The sequence below is a fragment of the Mus caroli genome, unplaced genomic scaffold (genome assembly GCF_978045245.1).
Source record: "Mus caroli unplaced genomic scaffold, Mus_caroli_1 scaffold_11, whole genome shotgun sequence".
Taxonomy (NCBI): Eukaryota; Metazoa; Chordata; class Mammalia; order Rodentia; family Muridae; genus Mus; species Mus caroli.
In genome coordinates, this window is record NW_028227266.1 from 15,231,112 (window position 1) to 15,252,493 (window position 21,382).

The 21,382-nt window shown below is 40.1% G+C and overlaps 1 protein-coding gene across 1 annotated transcript in view; it reads right to left on the reverse strand.

The window, feature by feature from the left end:
* The window catches only part of Muc16 (mucin 16, cell surface associated), a 193,892-nt gene that overhangs the window by 96,389 nt on the left and 76,121 nt on the right, over positions 1–21,382 (reverse strand). Inside the window, exons 14-29 of the mRNA XM_085844433.1 lie at positions 20,609–20,781; positions 20,471–20,506; positions 18,124–18,248; positions 17,974–18,041; positions 14,650–14,822; positions 13,488–13,526; positions 13,179–13,241; positions 9,417–9,541; positions 9,169–9,236; positions 7,538–7,710; positions 7,399–7,434; positions 4,983–5,107; positions 4,708–4,775; positions 3,654–3,826; positions 3,505–3,540; positions 2,755–2,811 (exon numbers count right to left, since the gene is read on the reverse strand). Of these exons, the coding sequence (XP_085700559.1) occupies positions 2,755–2,811; positions 3,505–3,540; positions 3,654–3,826; positions 4,708–4,775; positions 4,983–5,107; positions 7,399–7,434; positions 7,538–7,710; positions 9,169–9,236; positions 9,417–9,541; positions 13,179–13,241; positions 13,488–13,526; positions 14,650–14,822; positions 17,974–18,041; positions 18,124–18,248; positions 20,471–20,506; positions 20,609–20,781 (1,538 nt within the window). The remainder of the gene's footprint in view (positions 1–2,754; positions 2,812–3,504; positions 3,541–3,653; positions 3,827–4,707; positions 4,776–4,982; positions 5,108–7,398; positions 7,435–7,537; positions 7,711–9,168; positions 9,237–9,416; positions 9,542–13,178; positions 13,242–13,487; positions 13,527–14,649; positions 14,823–17,973; positions 18,042–18,123; positions 18,249–20,470; positions 20,507–20,608; positions 20,782–21,382) is intronic.

A 21,382-nucleotide genomic window follows, 5' to 3' on the forward strand; every position in this document is an offset into this window, starting at 1 on the left:
CTGTTTCATCGTAAAGAAGCTCAGACATCAGTCTCAGCTGATAGGTAACAAGGATGGATATGGTTACTCTTGACTGGTTAATGTACCATCAACCTTAAAGGAAATATATATGATTCTCTAGGAGGCTGAAAGTCATATAAGTATTATCCTTTTTGAATTTTTGTTTAAACTAAATGTTTTCTCTGACGCCCGCTTATCTATTGATTACGAGTGTGTGTATGTGTATGTTTGTATGTGTGATATGTGTGTGTGTGTTTGAGTATGTATGTGTGGGGTGTGTTTGGATATATCTATGATTAGGTATTTGTGTGTACATAAGTTTTGGGGACATTGTATGTGGGACTGCATACATGTGGGTGACAAATGACACCTAGTCTGTTTTCCTTCAGGAACTGTTCATCTTGTTTTTTTTTTTTTTTTTTTTTTTTTTTTAAGACATGTCTTTAATTGGCCAAGTACTCATAAGGTAGGCTAGAATGGATTTCCAGTGAGTTCCAGTGATTCTCAAGGCTACATCTCTCATGAGCTAGGATTATAAGTAGGTGACATTACATCCCTTCTTTTCTTCTTTCCTTTTTTCCTTTCTTCCTTCCTTTCTTCTTTTCCTCCTTCCTTCCTTCTTTTTCTTCCTTCCTTCCCTTCCCCTTCATTTTTATTCTTTCTTCTCTCCCCTCTCTCCTCCATTTAGTATGGATTCTGGGATATTGAACTCTGATCCTCAGGTTTGCAAGGAAAGCACTTTAAAACTTATCTATTACACCAGCCTTTATTACTGTTTTATTCTTAAGGAACATATGTTGGTTCTTCATGTTAGGTCCTATTTAAAGAACTTACATACAATGGATTTGCCATTGTGAATCAAATAGTTATGATGATATCCATTTAACAAATCCAAAACCTGGCAAAAAAAAAATGGCTTAGTGGATTAAGCTGCTTGCTGCTGACTTGAGTTCTATCCTTGAAAACCACATGGTAGAAGGATAGAACAGAGTCCTTCAAGCTATCTTCTGACTCCTACATTTTTTCTATAGGGATGCAACACACACACACACACATACACACACACACACACACGCTCTCACACACACACATACACATATAAATTAATCAATCAATGAATGTAAATAAAATATATGGAGCCAATGGGAAATTAAATAATTTCCTAAATAACAGATTCCAACTTGAAAATAAGACATACTATTGTATTTACATATTGTTTATTCATTTAACACATGTGAGTTTATGGTATTTTGTTAGATTCTGCTTATCTTTGTATTATTAATATCATTTTTAAGAACTTTATTTATTTATTTATTTGATATTTTCTTTATTTACATTTCACATGTTACCCCTTTCCTGGTTCCCCCTCTGACAACTCCCTATCCCATCCTCCCTTCCCCTGCTCAACAACCCACCTACTCCTGCTTCCTGGCCCTGGCATTCCCCTATACTGGGGCATAGAGCCTTCACAGGACCAAGGATCTCTAGAACTATAATTCAATATTTCAATACTGCTTTTATATAAATCCTATAATTCTTTCTGACAAGGTCTCATATAGCCTATGCTGGTCTCTAACCAGCTACATAGTAAAGGATGACAATTTTTTTTTTATCATCTTGCTTCCATTGTCCAAGTCTTATGATTAGAGCATCCCTCAACATGCCCAGGTTAAGTGGTGTTAGAGGTGGAACTTATGGTTTCATGAATGTGAGGCCTGCAGTATACCAGCTAAGCTATAGCCAAGCCTTTGATTTTGAATCATGAAAATTTAGCATAGCAGTATGATTGCAGTGGCACTTCCATCACCATATGATATAGATCTCTCCATTCTCAAATAAAATAGAAATAGCCAGCATAGATTAAATTCCAAAGGGTAACAAGATAGGTTTTTCTTGCCCAATTGTGAGATATTACTGATATTTTCAACTTTAATTTTTTAGCTTTTAAAATTTGTGGTTGGGGAGGATATATACACATCTGTGTTTGCATGTGCATATAACTCAAAGGACAACTTGTAGGAATGGGTTTTCTCCTTTTACCATGAGGGCTACAGGAATAGTTGGGTTTGCACCCTCCATCCACTGAAGCACATCTACAGGCCTGAAACTTTTCCTAGTTCTCACAATAAAAATGTTGCAAATAGGGTGGAAAAAAAAAAAGAACATAATCCTAAAATTAGAGGATTTGTTATCTAATCATTGATTCATCAGGGTTCATCCATTTAGCACAAATCAAATCTTCTTTAAATATCTAATAAAAGAATACAACTATAGTTTTTACACATAATGATGGACCTGGCACATACTTAAGTTAAAAAATATAGTCATGAAGAATTATGTAGAATAACTACTTACCTATTCAATAACAGGAGTCCTTTAAGCAAACTGTAGATGAATTGCTCAGTTGATAAACCAGGAATTTGATGTTTTGCTGAAATGGGTGGTGGCACCGCAGTGACTACACACTAGATATCTAGTCTCAGCTCACAGCCTTGCTGTTTATACACTTGTAAGGGCTGGGGAATGATTTGGAAGATAGTGGCCAGGGATAAGTTTCAGAAACAAGTACCAGAAGTTCTGAGTGCCAAGGAAGAGATAACATTAAGCAGATTCTTGGAAGCTTTGGAAGAATATGTGAAAGTCATCAAAAGTCAATTTTAGGCTCATCTAGAACATGCTACTTCTTCTATTCTTTCTCCTGACTCTAAGGATTGTAGAACCATTATAAAAGTTGTGAGAGGTGAGAAGTCCTACCTGTAGGACTGGGAGAGTTCTTTATCATCCCCATAGAAGCAATGGTCATCATTGCCACTGTGGAGCAAAATTGTCAGATGGTTAGAGTAGAATGGACATGATCTTGGAGACATCCTGGAGAGAATATGATTTTGGGGTAATTTTTGTTTCTAAATCTTTTTCTATCACAGGTTAGAGATGAGGTAGGTTTGTGTCCTTTAGCAATTTCATCTGAATTGAAACATTTATTCCAGGAAGGAGACAGAAGGCTGATGAGACTTACAAAATAAACAGATTTTACAAATAAAACTAAAACTACGAGATTTTTGAGGGCCCAGTGTTATTAAAATAGTGAAAATCTTTGAGGGCAGAAGATACTGAATGGATGAATTGCCTGGAAGAAACTCTGTGACCTGGTAAGGTACCTGCAAGTCAACTAATGAGCTCTATAGATCCAGCCTGTGTGAGGTATCACCTATGCTAGGGTAATTATTGGTGATGAAGCTGCCTGAGTCTTCCTGCTCTTGTGAGTAACCCTAATAAACTCACTGCTTAGTCAAGTTTGATAGTACTATAATTGCTACTTTGGTGTGTCATCACTTCCCTATCTGGGGTGAGTAGGTGTTTTTGTGGCACATATCTCCAAGAAATGTCTCAAACAACAGTTTGTGAAATGGAGATTAGGACCCCGACTTCTTTCATTCTGAAATCCTATACCATACCCGAGAATCATAGATGTGGTTGAGATTTATGAAAACTGAGAATACTCACTCTGAGTAGTGGTAGCCACAATCTGATGTGTGTAACCTGCAGAGCAAATGAAAGAAAGAGTGGAGATGGAGGGGAATAATGAAAGGGGTGTAAGAGAAAGGAGAATATGAGCTCATCAGTATAGCAAAGTGAAGGCAGCCACTGCTTACCATTGACATAGAGACTTTTGTCATTCAGAGTGTAAGGGCCCAATCTTTTGACACCATAGGTCAGCCTGCTGATCTCCCCATATACCATCTTTCTGTCCAGTCCAAGGCCAGTGGGATCAGGGTAGTAAGTGCAGACAGCATCTACTCCTGTGCCTGCACCATCATTTTCAGGTCTGTGAAGGACAAGTGAGACAATGGATAATAAGTGGATTTATTAAGGAGGCATCCTAAAATGCTGGGACAGGGCAGGAAGTAGCCACAGTAAATGAAAAGGTTGTTAGAGGCCCAGGGAGGTGGAGCAACAGGGAGGTTTGTCCCCAGTTCTGACAACCTGGATTCCATCCCTGGGACCCACAAGGTATAAAAAGAAAGGTGGAGTCAATATATTATCTTCTGGCTACATATGGATACCACTGTATTGGTGTTCACACACACACACACACACACACACACACACACACACACACACACACACAAATGCATGCAGGCATGCACACACATGAGTTCAAGCACTCATATACAGTCATACATGCATACCAAACAAAGAACAATTTTTAAGAAGGAAAAAGGAAGACTGGAACAGACAGGAACCAGCATTTGATTCTGTGCACATTGATTTCCACTAGACTGAGACAATGAAAAGTCATGGAGTCATGAATTTTTATCAAACACAAGACTCAGATTGCTACTCTTGTGTCCTGGTATCTGAGGAGTTCACATATTCAAGGCAAGTGAGAAGTTGATTTAGGACTGACAACAAATGGAAACAGCAATTTTTGTCTTCAAAATAACCAGAGTACAGAATCTAAATGTGTAATAAAAAATTCCAAAGAAAGAAAATGGGAGTCAAAATTCAGACAGAATCATTAGGAGTAATAAAGTAGTGCTATTGTCTACTGGGTATGAGATAGCTGGGGGAGGTGGTAGGATTAGAAGACATCTTGTGTCACTGTTTTCTCACTTCACCTGAACAGAAGTTATGTGCAAGGGCAGCAAGAAGGAAACTGAGTATGATTTTAAGTCTAGCACCCCAGTTCCATGTCCTGAAACCCACCTGAGCAAGGACAGTTTGCAGCCAGAATATAGGGCTCCGACACTGGATTTTTTGAACAATATCCTCAGCTGTGGAAAAAGATTAGAAGAATAAGGAGAGATGAGGCAGACAGGAATGAGAATGGCATGGTGGTGAGACATTTCATCCTTGGGGTCAGGCTTTGATGGGTGGGGTCTTCTTGCAAGATCTCATCTTTGGAGTTTTCTTTCAGGGGCATTGCATGGCAGGTAGGCATACCTTTGTGCTGTGCTAGAAACAATATGCAGGACTCTCACCAGGCTCTGAAGGGTTCTTTCAGTGATATTGAACTTTCTAGATCCAGGGCGACTCATGTCCTCCTCAAACTTTAAGTTAATGATGGTGAAGTTGATAGTAAAATGCTCCAGGACAGGCCCTGCTGCTGCAGAGGAGGTGGGAGGAAGACACACACCAAGGCTATTGTTTCTCTCTGAACTTTAGCTTGGGGCATCAGCTGTGTTCATGTTCTTGCACTGTGGAGACTCTTTCTCAAGGAAACACAGTTTCTTTGGAAAGAAAACCTCATGCCAGCTTCAACTAAATTACACACGATTGCTGCATGGGGCTAAATTCCCAATCAAGCAGAAACGAAATATATCTGTCTTTTCAGTTGGCAAAATATCTATAGGTTTCTTCCTTTCTGAAGTTTCTTCTTAAAACCCAGTCTTTTCTGAAGTCAACAGTTCTTCAGAGAGATACATGTTGATATTGATTGATAGATAGATTGATGATTGTATGTTTGTGAATGTCAAAGCATGAGTATGAAAATCAGAGAAAAATTTCAGGAACTTGTTCTGCTCTACCACAATGTAGATACCAGGAAGAAAAATCAGTTCATCATATTTGACAGGAAACATCTTTATCCTCTAAGTCATCTCACCCCCAAGTTTGTATGCGGTAGTCTGTATGTGTCCCATATAGGGGCTTTACATATAGAGGTTCTTTACTTATATTAGACTGATTGCTTGCACTGGATAAAGTATTGTAATGCAATGGAAGTAGTATGAAAATACAATACAAGTGTAAAACTGCAACAAATTATTAAGGATTTGCCATCAAGTCTCTAGTTGGCAGGTTCCACAGGTAATACTAGACATATGTTGTAGTTTTTATGCATTCTATGTACTCAGCATATATGAGGGTGTGCTATTGCACTAGATCTGATTTTTTCTTTATGTGTATATATATGGCACTTACATATGTCACATGTGCATATGTGTGAAGGCCAGAAGGACAACCTTGGGTGTCACCATCTGGAATATCACCTACTTCCCTTGGCATAGAGGCTATCATTGGCCTGATGTACATCACTTATGTGATACTAACTGTCCAGGGAGGATCTTAAATATCTTTATCTCCAATATATCAATATATCAATATATCAATATCTATCTATCTATCTATCTATCTATCTATCTATCTATCTATCTATCTATCTAAAATCTACCATACCTAGCAATTTTACATAGGCTTAAGGAATCAAATTCATGTCCTCTGCCTACAAGACAAGTTCTTTACTGAACTACCACTTCTGTCCCTGAATTTGTTTTTGACACACTGGCCACTATACCCTCCAATTCTCACCTATGAGCCCTGCTGGTTTGGATGCTTTAAAGGACTAGGAAAGAATTTAAAGATACAGACAACCTATAGGATTCATAATGAGTTTTAGAAAATGATTTGGGATGTTGAGTCTGATGCCTAAGAAATCCTCTGGGATCTGAGAAGACCTAGTCATCAAGAGGTAACCTTGGGCTGCATAGAGAGGTGTCACTTGCTCTATTCCTTCTTTGTCCTGCTGAAATTATAAGAGCTTCTTTAGAGAAAAAAATCCCAGCTGTAGGACTGGTGACAGGAGTTGTCGTCCTGCCAGAAATGATGATAATTATAGAACCCATGGATTAAGAGTCTACTAGTTGTTTAGAATGAAAAATACGTTCATTTTGAAGCTATCAGAGGGGGATGTACATATGGGGCCAAAATACAACATCTAGTGTCATTCTTTTTATAAATTATTTTATTTTATTTTATGTGTATTTTTGTGCACATGGATGTCTTTATAGCATGTGCTTGTCTGATGCTCAGGAAGGTCAGAAAATGGCATATGTTCCCTTGGAAATATAATTACACATGGTTGTAAACACATGGAATAGAACCAAGGTGCTCTAGGAGAACAGCTAGTGCTCTTAACTGCTGATTCATCTTTCCAGCCCCTCAGGTGTTGTTCTTCCTCAAGTACTTTATGTTTTAAGCCCAAGGTATATGGGTCCAAATGGGTGATATCATTGGTCAGTTTGCTCAGTTCCCAGGAGACCTACTTGTTGTCCTGCCAAGGTCATAGGACCAGAAAAATCACAATTTAACTAGACTGGCTGAGCAGAAAACCACCAGGATTCCCCTATCTATTCCTTCTAAAGCTAGCATTACAAATGTGGGCCATGATGTCCAGCTTTCTATACAGCTGCTAGGGATCAAACTCCACACCCACTGCAAGCATTTTCCTGAGCTGTGCCTCCAGCCAGACTGAGAGCTTTTAGGGCATTCATGTTTGTTCATCTCTAGGAGGAGAGAGGTGTAAGGAAAGAAATACAGATGGGGGCTTTTGTTTCTTTTTATTTCATGAGGCTGGCAATTAAAACCTAGGAGAGACTTAATGAGCTTCAGAATACTCACTTGGAGATGTGATGAACTGGATCTGTTGTGTATAACCTGAAGAGAAAAGAAAAGAGTGATAATGGAGTAGAGTGAGGAAGTAGGGGCTGGGACAGGAGAGTGTATGCTCTGTACAATAGCACACATGGCCACTGCTCACCATTGATGTAAAGGCTGTTCTTGTCTAAGGTATAAGGGCCCAGTTGAGTGACATTCTTGGTCAGGTTGCACAATTCCCAGAATACCCGTTCACTGTCCAGCCCAGGTCCAGTTGGGTCTGCATGGTGAGTACAGATGGCATCTACTCCTGTGGCTGCTCCATCTTTCTCAGGCCTGAGAAGAACAGATGAGAAAAATGATGATAAAGAGATTGCCTAGGAAGCATCTTAAGGTGAAAAGCAGGAGAGGAAGGATCCAGTGGAGATGAGATGACTGGTGTAGAGGTGACACACAAGGCTTATATTCTCTGAGTGTACTGACTTCTGGTAGTCTGTGAACTTCAGCAGACATGGAGTAAGGTGTTTTTATTGAATGTAAGACACTAATCTATGTTCTCATGGTGTGAGGAATAGAGGGTTCATGTTAAAGACAGATGTGGACTTGGGAATTAAAGCAAAGACCAGAGGCAGTAATATCTGTGCTTGTTAGCTTTATCTGTCAACTTGAATCACCTGTAAATAGAGTTTCAATGAGGTTTATCTACACTGTGCCATCCTGTCGTCATGCTTGTGGGGAATGATCTTAATGAAGGTAATTCATGTGGGACTTCCTAATCAATATGGTTAGCACCAGATCCTACGTTAGGGATTCTGACGTGTATATGAATGGAGAAGTTAATCTGAGTACAAGTGAGAGGGCATTCTTAATTGGATTTCTCTCTATTCTTGCCTATTGGTGTGTTGTGAATGTTTCGAACATTAGCTGCTGTGACTTCCTTGAAAATAATTATAAACTGTCACTTGAGATGTCAACCTAAAATAAAACATTTTCCTCCTAAGTTTCCTGGTCAGAGTACTTATCACAGTATAATAAAAATACTAGACCAATATTACAAAAGAAATTCTAATGACAAAATTTAAAGGTCCAAGGAAATTCCCTTTTATTCCACAATGAGGGAATGAAGGTAGGAATTCAGGATGGATGAGCAGGAAAAGTTCAACAACCAGCTGATGGTCTGTAGGCTGTGGGGGTTACTGAAGTGGAGGTTGTTGGTATTCTGTCTGGACTTCACCTCCACAGTTACCTGGCAACAGCCAGGTTAGGCCTGGCCCACTATAAGAGGGGCTGCTTGCCCCTTCTTTCTCTCTTACTCTTTTACTCCTGGTTCACTCCCTTGCCTCTTGTTCTCTTGCTCCCTGTATCTACCCCTTTCTTTCCTCCCTCTCTCCATGTGGTCATGGACAGTCTCTACTTCTCTCATCTCTCCTCTCTGCCTCTATTTGCCTCTACTACTCTCTTAACTCCCCTCCCATGCCCTAAATAAACTGTGTTCTATACTATACCATCATGTGGTAGGTCCCTCAAGGGGAAGAAATGCCCTTGGTGTGGGCCCACTAAGGCACCCCCTCTCCCTACACCTGATCACATCCCCATAGAACATATATTATTATTGCTTTATTTTTTTATAATCACAAAAGAGGTTGTATAACTAGGGGACACCTTGGGTGCTGAATCTGACCCTTCAGGATTTACCTAAGGATAATGAACATACAAGAGAAAAGGAAGGAAGACAAGAACCCTTTGGGTCTGGGACACAATGAGGATCTCTGCCTTGTTTTTGTTAGGATTTACCTGAGTAATGCCAATCTGCAGTTAGAATACCGGAGGCTGATACTGGTCTTATTGAACAAAGGCCAAAGCTGTGGGGAATAGGGAGAAGGCTGTCAATACAAGAACTGAGGGATACAGACTCTTTTTGAGATGTGTGATCCTATGGAACAAGATAGAGAGTAATGTGTCCTTTTTGTAGGGTGTGGCCTAAGCTGATAGGTGTGACTTACTTCTGTGTAAAATTTGCATCTACTGGACAGAGCTCTTACCAGTCTTTGTAGGATTCTCTCAGTGGCATTGAACTTCCATGATCCAGGGTGATTCATGCCCTCTTCATATTTGAGGTTGGTGATGGTGAAGTTGATGGTGAAAGGCACCAGAGAAGAGAGTGGCACTACAATGGGGGTGGGAGAAAGACACACTGAGCTGCTGTGTCCTCTGGGAATTTGGGTATCTTCCAGTGTTATAGAGTCTTCCTCTAGGATCACAACCTTCCCAGGGAGGAGAGTAGAACGAGTATGACTTGTTTTGTATCGAGCATGAGTGGGGTTTCTCTATGGGGTTCAGTATACCATGGTGCAGAAACTAATCACATCAGACCGCATGTTGAGAAAATTCTAAACTGCAACTTTATTTTCTGGGTTTTGATATAAGGCAATTTGTTTTTCTGAAATCCACATACATATTAATTTTTCAAAAATAAAGCTTGTGTATTCACGTGTTTTTTTGATGACTGTTTATAAACACTTAATTGATGAGTTAGGATTAGGACTCATGATCACCATGCAGTAGAAATAAAGAGCAAATTCTCATAAGTAGTCCTCTGATTTTAACACTCTTTAAGAAATATTTTTAAAGTCAGAGAGAGGATTAGGGACAGACACAGTTCCTAAAGTCAAGAACTCATTCCAGACCCATCTGCAAAAAAGCCAGGTGTGATGGTACACACCTCCAGTGTTCAGGAAGTGGCAACAGGAGGATTTTTGTGATTCACTGGCCAGGCAGCTTCTTCTACCTTGTAAATTCCAGGATTGTGAGAAGTGTTGGCTCAAAAACAAACTGTGGGTGGTGCCTGAAGAATAACATCTAAGACAACCTTCAGTATCTACAGGCATGTTGTATGTATGTATGCAAGTCAACCTGCTTTCCACTGTGCTTGGACACACACACACAGAAGACTTTTTTTTAAATTTTGTGTTATATTACGGTTATACTCCACTTTATATACTTGTTTTTAAAAATTGATCTGGTGGAAGATTTTATTGGGAAGCTGATTTTATAGATGTAATTCTGAGCCCTGGGGAAATTAAATACTTATATAATTTCCAAAAGGCACAGTCTGAGTCAAGGCCAGGCTTTGTAGCTGCAGGATTTTTTTCCTTTACTTTTCATGGGCAGTTCCAGATAACAGTGGAACCTCAATTTTTTCCTAGTGATGAGTGATAAGTATTTCCTTTGAAGTAAAAGATGTTTGGTAGAATCCAGGTCAGACTGCTGTTTAGCAGAACCCCACCTGCAGTCCTAGCTCTTTCCTACAGTCATTGTAATGGAAATGGCAAGTCCCTTAACAAAAGCCTGTCTGTTGGTCTGTAATCCCCTAATAGACTCCAAAGGGTTCTGTATTCCAGGAATGTCAAAGATCTCAGGATATGGGTCCAAAACTTGGTCTACTACCAGTGGTGACCCAATCCATATACTTGGTGCACCTGAAACTAAATAAATGCCCTTCTTCTTCACTTCCTCCATATCCAAAGAGTCACACATTCCTTCCTGGAAATACAAAGTCCTTCTCTTTCCATCCATGAGTAATCAAAGACATCCTACTGACCAATTTGAAATCAGAGGCAGCCTGCTGACAACTAAGAATTAGAGACAGTCTGCTGACTGTTTGGTTTCAGACCCCAGGACTGAGGTGCATATTTTGCACACCAAAGCAGACCTTTCCTTCTGGTTCTCCCAGCATCTTTCAGTCTTTATCTGTCAAAACCAGCTCCCCAACCCTGAACTTTCCAGCGCAGAAGTTAGGCAGGTCTTCTCCCAGACACTCTTCCTTAAGTAATCCAGACATTTTGAGCTCCTCATTTTTTTTCTCTCTCTTTCTTCTCCGCTCTCCTCTCCCCATCTCTGCGCGTGCTCTTTCTTGCGTTCTCTCTAGCCCACTACTCCATGCTCTCTCTCCCTCTGGCCTAGGTCCTTGGTGATAGTAAACCTGCTGGAGAGCAGCATTGCAATAAACCTGCATTTATAAATACATTTTAAAATCTGGCTTGAATTGAATTCACTGATAGAGAAATAATGTACCACTGACCACTTAGGAAGCAGAAACAACCTGATTACATGAAACCCCTTTCCTCTGGAATCTATAAAAAAGGATCCTTAGCTCTCCTTCATGTGTTTGATCTCTCTTCAGAACCACCAATAAGCTTTCTGTCCATGGGATTAATTAGATTTCTAATTCAGGTCTTTCTCAGTGGCCCCATGAAAGGACAAAAGAAATTTTAGTTCTGACCTGAAAGGACAACATAAATCCTATTTGTCTCCACGTAAGGACAAGAACTGATTTTGAAAAGAAGACCATAGGCACCAGCTCCAGGAGCATTCCATAAAATCCAGAAACAAGGTCATAAAAGCCCCCTCCCAAAGAACAGCCTGAAGATAACCACAAAAATGGAGAAATATCTTATCTCAGAATGGGCCATCTGTGCTGAGAAGCCCTTTCTCATCCTATGGTTATATGTTCATGACATAGGAATGCAGACCACTGACTACCTGTGACCTCCTAGCATCCACTAATGAAATTTTAGATTATCTAATCTTTCTAGAGAGTTTGTCTGACTCCTTATAAGGAGGCCTTCATACCATTGTCTTGGGTTGCCATTTAAAAAAAAAAGGTTGAACCCTGCATGCTGGTTGTTTCTGCAGACTAAATGCTTTTTGTATTTGGATATTATCTGAGTCTGGGGTTTCCTTCAGGAATTTTGGACCCTTCCAGTCCTTTTCCAGGAATAGACTTAGCAAGCACAGTCTGACCCTGGCATACAGGCTCTAGACTATGATGAAGAGCCAGCAGGAAAGACAGAAAAAAAAAAAAGACTATTCATGTAACTGCTCAGTTGAAATAGGTGACATTGAGAGGGGGGGCACCTATGGGTACATGGAAGAATTTCTCTTTCCTTACTTTTTTAATGACCTGAATCAGTAGAAATAAGGATCCTGAAGAGTAAGGAGAAATCACCCTTATTATTCCTGGGGAAATCTGACTCATATTCCTGTGCTGTGATAGTCACCAAAGGCAGCAGCTGTATCCGAGGTATACTGTGCTCTCTTGGCCAACATTGCCTGACTTAGCTCTCTGCTTAGATATCCTCCCCAACCCCTGGAAGCAGTATATATGATCCTGTATTTCTTAATAAATTTGCTTGTCATAAGTTGTCAGTTTATTCAAGGTCTCCTGGTCTAGTATTGCTTTTGTTTTATTTCTTGTCATCTTTACTCCATTGCTGTTCCTTTGTCTTAGCATGCCACTGTTTGTAACTCTTACCTCTACCAGAGGTTATGGGTTTAGTTCATAGAACCACATCTAGTGGCTCACAAATGCTTTAAAAACTAACCATAGGGACTTAGACAATTTCTTCTGGACTCTGTTGCCAGCCGTACATGCATAATATACACACACACACACATACACACATACACACACACATTAAATGTAATTCAAACCAGGGACTTGGCCATGCTAATTAAGCATTTAGTACTGAACTACAAATAGTGGGATTAAATGAGTGACCATTTGAGTCTTAGTATGAAGTTTTAAATAAATATATCATGTGATATTTGAGGAAAAGGAGGCCCTCAGAATAAATACATTGTTTAGGTTTATATGGCTGAAGATTTGTGGATAGCCAATCACTAGCTCTTGAGAAATTCAAACAATAGGAAGCACCCATGGGTGCTCTCAATTATCTCCAAAGTCTTGTCTTTGAGACTGAGTCTTGGCTTCCTAGAAGGAGGTGGAGAAAGAAGGCACATACCTGTAGAGAGGATAGGTTTTGCAGTAGAGGTCCCAGTGAAAAACAGAGAGGAAGTCACCGGAGCTGAGGAGAAATGGATTGGAGTGAAAAACTCTATTTAAGGTAGAGCATGAATGTCACAAGAGAGCATCTTTGCTCTCCAAATTGGGCCATTATGATCAGGGCACGGGGAGGGGGCAGAGGGGGATGTGAGAGTCCAGCTTTTAATTTATTTTTTCTTCTCCATGAACTTGAATTCAGTAGGGGATAGATCAACTACTGTTCCTATAGGATGAGGTGAACACAGCCATCTACTTCTTAAGTACTCACTGTTGAGAGTGGAAGCAGAGATTTTTGTATGTGTAAAACCTGCAATGAGAACAGGAGAGAATCAAGATGTGACGATACACATGTTTATAATATAGCTTAAACCCATCAGCCACATCTCCAGGTGAGACTTCAAGTCTGTACAGGAAAACACTTAGCATCATCAAGAAACCATCTCTGTTCTTGTGAACTTAAAATTTACTTGGAACACCAAACACACTCCAAATTTCTGCCACATATATTTGCACAGTTCTTTTTCAAATCTCTGGGGTATTTGATGTCATGCAAGGGGAGGAAGATGAAGGATCCAACTTTTGTTTGAGATGAAATCTTTGATTTCTTTGTGATAGAATCTTATTCTGTATCCCAGCAGGCCTTAATTTCTCTCTTTAACTCAGTCTGAGCACAAACTTGCAGAAAAACTTCACTGTCATCTTTGAAGGATCATGATTACAAGTAGTAGTCATCATACCTTGTAAATGCTTCTTATTGTTCCTTCTATTTCTCCTTCTCCTTCTATTTCCTACTTTATTCTTTCCTTTATCTTTTTGTTCTTTATGGTACTAGAGATGTAACCAAGAGTCCTGTAGATACCAGGAAAACTCAGGAATTATAGGCATGAGCCACAACTCCTATAAAGTTTCAAATGAAAGCTCTTGATGGAACTAAGGCTCAGAAAACAAGGCCAGACACATAGCAAGCAACCGAGAGGTGGTTTAGCACCACAGAGATATGAGATATACTTTTATGGAATTATATACTGCAAATCTAGCACTCGAAGGAGCTAGAGTCATCAGTTTGAGGACAGACTGAGTTCTAGGCCACACAACAGGAGGTACCTCAAAGTAAAACAAAACAACAAACACAACCACAAACTCACCCAGATTTGAACCAATATTTAACCACCACTGACTTCAACCAGAGTTGATCTTTGATGTGACCTGAGCAAGGCTTTTGTAGGTAAAACACATGTTCAAATAGTACCTTGGTAATATAGTTATATAGAGAAAAGAAAAGGAGTTGAAGACTCTAAACATTATATGTGCCTTGAACTTGATCAGGTTTAAGATGATATATAGGAAGGGTCTTATGATAAACTAGAAATCCTACTTGTCTTAGAATAACATTCTCAACTTCAGTTCATAGTTCCTAAAGGGATGCTCACCATTGATGTACAGACTGTCCTTTTCTAAAGTGAAGGATCCTAGCTTGGTGACACCCTGAGTGTTATGGCTCAGTTCCCAGTACATCTTCTCTCTGTCCAGCTGCAGGCCCAAGGGATCAGAATGGAGAGTGCAAACAGCATCCACTCCAGTGGCTGTTCCATCTTTCTCAGGCCTAGCAAGGAAAAGGGACAGAGATTGTGAATGGGGACTCCAAGGTTGGGGATTCATTGACAAAGAAGAAAAGTGAGGTTTGTAATGAAGAATTAATGGCCTCCATGCATAACAATGCATAACAGAGCCAATGTTCTTCAAATACAGCCTCTATGTATGTCAGTATTTGTGCTATTTTTAACATAAACATCCAAAACATGACCTCACATGCCCTAACAACAGAAATGTAACAATGGGGGTGGGAAAAAAAGCAGTGTGAAAATAAGGTAAAATAAAACAATTTCACTTATTCAACAATTGATTGATGTCAAATATATTTCTCATCTCTCTGGTTCATTTTCATTTGTGAAATGGTCAACAGGTTGAGACCTGTGATAGTCAGTTGATCAGTTTTAAATATCAACCAGATACAAGCTGGAGTTGCCTAGGAAAATCTTTTTTCTTTATTAGATGTTTTCTTTATTTACATTTCAAATGTAACCCCCTTCCCTGGTCTCCCCTCTGAAAATGCCCATCCCTTCCCCCCTCCTCCTACTCACCAACCCACCCACTCCAGCTTCCCTCTCTTGGGATTACCCTACACTGGGGCATCAAGCCTTTTCAGGACCAAGGGCGTCTCCTCCCATTGATGTCCAACATTATCTGTTTTATATGCAGGTGGAGCCATGGATCCCTCCATGTGTACTCTTTGGTTGATGGTTTAGTCTCGGGGAGCTCTGGGGTTACTGGTTGGTTCATATTGTTGTTCCTCCTATGGGGCTGCAAGCTCCTTCCTCTCCTTTGGTCCTTTCTCTACCTCCTCCATAAGGGACTTTGTGCTCAGTCCAATGGGTGGCTGAGAGCATTCACCTCTGAGTATGTCATGCACTGGCAGATCCTCTCAGGGATAGCTATATCAGGCTCCTGTCAGCAAGTACTTGTTGGCATCTACAATAGTGTCTAGGTTTCATGACTGTATATGGGATGGTTCTGTAGGACCCCAAGAAGGAGCCCCCACACTCAAGTCTCGAGACACGAGGTTACCCAAAGAAACACTAGAGACCTCCTTGATGCAAAAGCACGAGGTCGCTTTAATGCCGGAGCTCCAGGTTGATACATTATCTCACGCAGGAGACAGAGGAATTGACCCTGAGATTCAAAAACTCGGGGTTTTTATAGGGTAGGGTTTAGGGGCTAGGAAGAATTGGTGCAGCTACATACGATTGGCCCATTCAAACATCAGCAACATGATTATGAGTCAGCAGAGTAGTACATGCAGGCCGGGGGTATAAGGATTCTAAAGCTGAGGGCTTATCTGAGTTGGCAATGCATCTGGTTAATGTTTCAGCTTTTAACTATGCTCCCTATAGAAAGGGGGTTGGGGGTGAGCGGGAGGTTCCAGGCTGCCAGATGGTCAATGAGTCAGCCAAGATAGTCAGAACCAGTTCTTGCATTCCTTCCCTTATGTTTATGACCAGGTGACCTAGCTTCAATGTGGACTCGGGCATGCCTGGGCTATTTGACATGCATTACATGAATCACAGGTCTCAAGTTTTATTTCTTTTCAGTTCCCCTGGTGGGTCAGTCTCTGGATGGTCTTTTCTTCAGTCTCTGCTCAAAGAACTCAAGAAATTAGATTCCAGAGAACCAAAAACCTATTAAAAATGGAGAACAGAGCTAAACAAAAATTCTCAACTGAGGAATATCGAGTGGCCCCGAAGCACCTGAAAAAATGTTAAACATCCTTAGTCATCAGGGAAATGCAAATCAAACAACCCTGAGATTCCACCTCACACAAGTCGGAATGTCTAAGATAAAAAACTCAGGTGACAACAGATGCTAGTGAGGACATGGAGAAAGAGCAACATGCCTCCATTGTTGGCGGGATTACAAGCTGGTACATCCAGTCTGGAAATAAGTATAGTGGTTCCTCAGAAAACTGGATGTAGTATACCGGAGGACCCAGCTATACCACTCCTGGGAATATACCCAGAAGATGCTCTAACATGTAATAAGGACCCTTGCTCCACTGTGTTCATAACAGCATTATTTACAATAGTTATAAGCTGGGAAGAACCCAGATGTCCCTCAACAGAGGAATAGATACAGAAAATGTGGTACATTTACACAATGAAATACTACTCAGCCATTAAAAACAACAAATTCATAAAATTCTTAGGCAAATGGATAGAACTAGAAAATATCATCCTGAGTGAGGTAGCCCAATCACGAAAGAACACACATGTTATACACTCACTGATAAGTGGATATTAGCCTAGAAGATCGGAATGCCAAATACACTTTTCACCGACCAAATGAAGCTCATGAAGAAGGAAGACCAAAGTATGGATACTTTGGTTCTTCTTAAAAGGGGGATCAAAATACCCATTGAAGGAGATACAGAGACAAAGTGCCTAGGAAAATCTTCTTTTTTAAATTTTTATAAAAGATTTACTTATTATTGTTAATAAGTACACTGTAGCTATCTTCAGATGCATCAGAAGAATGCTTTGGATCTCATTATGGGTGGTTGTGAGCCACCATGTGGTTGCTGGGATTTGAACTCAGGACATTCAGAAAAATAGTCAGTACTCTTACTCACTGAGCCATCTTGCCAGCCCCAACCTAGGAAAATCTTAATGAGGAATTTCTGATCAGTTTGTCAGCAATTCTGTGAGAAATGGCCTTGATTGTTAATTAAGGTAGGAAGACCCAGACCTCTGTGGATGGCCCCCATTCTGATCTTGTAAAAATGATGAAAACTAGCTGGTAGGCAGCAGACAGATGGGTGTATTAATTTTCCTCTACTCTTGACTGTGGATATGATATGGCTACTTCTCTGATGCCATTTAAATGTAACTTCTCCACATGTTACACTGCAGTATAGAATTCTAAGCCAAAAATGTTTTCTTATGTCTATGGCTTTTTTGTTAGAGTATTTTATCACAGCAACAGAAATGAAATAACAAAACTTAACAGGAAGAACTCAATAAAATCAAACATCATTGTTTTCTGTTAAAAAAAAAAAAAGACTTTTCATTTTCCCTTCAGACAGGAAAAGGAGTAGAAAGGAGTTTGTGGTCACCTGCCTCTAGAATTCTAGGAACAAGATATTGGGAGTTAGCTCCTGTTGATATTCTACATGCCCTGTGTATCTATTCTGGTCATCTTACCTCAGCGAGATCAATCTGCAGCCATAATAAAGATGTCCAATACTGCTATTCCTGAATATGGGCTTGAGCTGTTGATAAAAGAAATGATGAGCTAAGGGCCAAGGGACACCAGACTGAGATGACACAGGGTGACCAAGAATGAGCTCTTACCAGGCTATTCAAGATCCTCTCTGTGTTGTTGAATATTTCAGATCCTTGAGATGCCATACCCTCTGTATGGTGCAGGTTGGTTATAGTGAAATTGAGAGTGAAGGGTAGCAGAGAGGGGCTTGTGGCTGTAACAGAAAAAGGTAAGTGTGGAGTATAATATATTCTGTTACCTGGGATGGCTATAATCAAAGGATAGTTGCATTTGGCTTCTGTGTAACTAGTTTCTGAACTTTTTCACCTTATAAAACTCAAACTCTAAATAACCAAACAGCTCTTATTTGTCCTTCCCTAACCTGTAGGAACCACTATGGCACTTTCTGTTTTTATTAATTATAATACTATATCTCTGTTATGAGAGGAATCATATAGCACTTCTCTTTTTGGAAAGATATCTTCAATAGTATTTTCATGTGAATATGTGTATACATGTCAAATGTATGTGCTTGTATGTGAAGGCCAGAGGAAAAACTTTGGGTATCACATTCATGAACACCATCTACTTTCCTTGTCATAGAGGCTATCTTTGGCCTAGAACTTATAACTTCTGCTACACTTGCTGTACAGTGAGATCTGTGGATATGTGTATCTTTGCCTCAGGGCACTGGAATTAGAAGTATTATTTCCCATACCTGGAAATTTTATATGTGCCTTAGGAATCAAATTTATGTCCTCATCCTTGCAAGGCAAGTGCTTCATTGAGCTACCACTCCATCCCTCAATTTGTTCTTGACACACTGACCACTATACCCTTCAGTTCTTAACTAGCATCCTTGCAGGCCTAACCTATTTATAAGTTTAGGAAAGGATATAAAGCCATGGACCACCTATAAGCTTCATAATGAGGTATAGGAAATGGCTTGGGATATTGGCTCTTATGTCTAAGAATATTTAGAAAAGTAAGAAGACCTTGTGAGATCCATCAAGAATAAAGCTTGAACTGTTTTGGGATGTGACTCCTGTTCCATCCCCTCCTTTTAGTCAAACCCTGGACAAGGAGATGGTGTGCATATTTAACATACCAATGTGGACCTGGGCTCCACGTTCTCCAGCATCTCTCAGTCCCTGCTTGTCACAGGGCATGACTGACAAACCCTGCCTTCTACCCTGAACTTTATATCCCAGGGTGAGGCTTTCCTCTCACCCCAGAAGAGCTCTTTCCTATGTAATGCAGACATTTTGCAATTTCTCTGTCCCCCCATTCCCTCTCTCTCTCCTTGTTCAAGCTTTATCATTTACCTCTGGCTCCCTCCATGTGGTGAATTCCCTGACCTAGTTCCTTGGGAATAGTGAACACACCCAAGAACAGCTTTCCAATAAACCTGCTTTATACACTTTAAATTGGCTTGAATTGGCTAATTTTCAATAGTGGAGATTACTTATCCCTTTAGAGAGAACATTCGTAACTGTTCTAGAGTCAACATTCAAGTTATGTTCAAGTCAAGGACTAGAGCCATGACTTGTCATCTTTTGAGAAATGGTGGGCTACATTAAATGTGAGGACTAAAAGTTTACCAGGCATTTAGAGTGAAATTTATTTCATTATGTAGCTACTGGAGGAAAATGCATATTCATTTTCATGTGCAAACACACACATTCGTTGTATAGCATATGAAAGCCAGAAGAAAATATTTAGTTTCATTCCTTTGAGAAATTATTTTATTTTATTTTATTTCACCGTTGTTTTATGAATGTTTTGTCCCCTTACATGTCTATGTGCTATATACATGCCTGGTGCTCAGGAAGGCCAGAAAAGGGCAACTGAAACCCTGGGACTATAGTTATAGAAGGTTGTGTGCCATCATGCAGGTACCTGGAATTGAACTCAGGTCTTCTAGAAGAATAGTTAGTACCCTTTATTGCTGATTCACCTCTCCAGACCCTCAGATATTGTTCTTCTTCAAGCACTGTCCACTTTGTGTCTTAAGCCCAAGGTATAATGGCCCAGCTGGGTGATATCATTGGTCAGCTTTCTTAGTTCCCAATACACCCACTTATTGTCCATCCAAGGTCATAGGACCTGTGCATCTACAATTAGGTTAGGGTGGATGACAAAATATCCCCAGGGATTCTCCTGTCTACTCCTTCTAGATCTGGCATTACAAATGTACCATGTAGCCCAGCTTTTTACACAACTACTAGGAATCAAACTCCATACCTACTGCAAGCATATTATTGAGCTGTGCCTCTAGCCAGACTGAGGGGTTTTTAGGGCTTATGTTTCTGTTCATCCCTCGAAGGAGAGAAGCTTAAGGAAATACAGATGGGGAAGGTGGCGTTTGTTTCTTTATATTTTATGGAGCTTGGATTTACAGCATAGGAGATATTTAATGAGCATCAGAATACTCACTTGGAGATGTGATGGACTGGATCTGGTGTGTATAACCTGAAGAGATATTAAAAAAGTGAGAATGCAGTAGGGTAAGGATGTGGAGGCTGGGAGGGGAAAGTGTATGCTCAGCACAAAGCACAAATGGCCACTGCTCACCATTGATGTAAAGGCTGTTCTTGTCTAAGGTGTAAGGGCCCAGCTGAGTGACATTCTTGGTCAGGTTGCACAATTCCCAGAATATTCGTTCATTGTCCAGTCCAGGTCCAATTGGGTCTGCATGGTGAGTACAGATGGCATCTACTCCTGTGGCTGCTCCACCTTTCTCAGGCCTGAGAAGAACAGATGGGAAAAATGATGATAAAGAGATTGCCTAGGAAGCATCTTAAGGTGAAAAGCAGGAGAGGAAGGATCCAGTGGAGATGAGATGACTGGTGTAGAGGTGACACACAAGGCTTATATTCTCTGAGTGTACTGACTTCTGGTAGTCTGTAAACTTCAGCAGACATGGAGTAAGGTGTTTTTATTGAATGTAAGACACTAATCTATGTTATAATGGTGTAAGGAATAGTGTTCATGTTAAAGACAGATGTGGATTTGGGAATTAAAGCAAAGACCAGAGGCAGTAATATCTGTTAGTTTTAACTGTCAACTTGAGTCACCTGATAATAGAGTTTCACTGAGGTATTATCTACATATTGCCAACCTGTGGACATGCCTGTGGGGAATGATTTTAATGAAGCTAATTAATATGATATACCCTAAACTATATGGTTAGTGACAGACCCTACTCCAGGGATCCTGAAGTGTATATGAAGAGAAAAGTCAATCTGAATACAAGTGAGAGAAAATTCCTAATTTTATATTTCTCTATTTTTGCCTGTGGGTGTGAAGTGAAGTCTCAATCATTAGCTACTCTATTATCATTCCCTG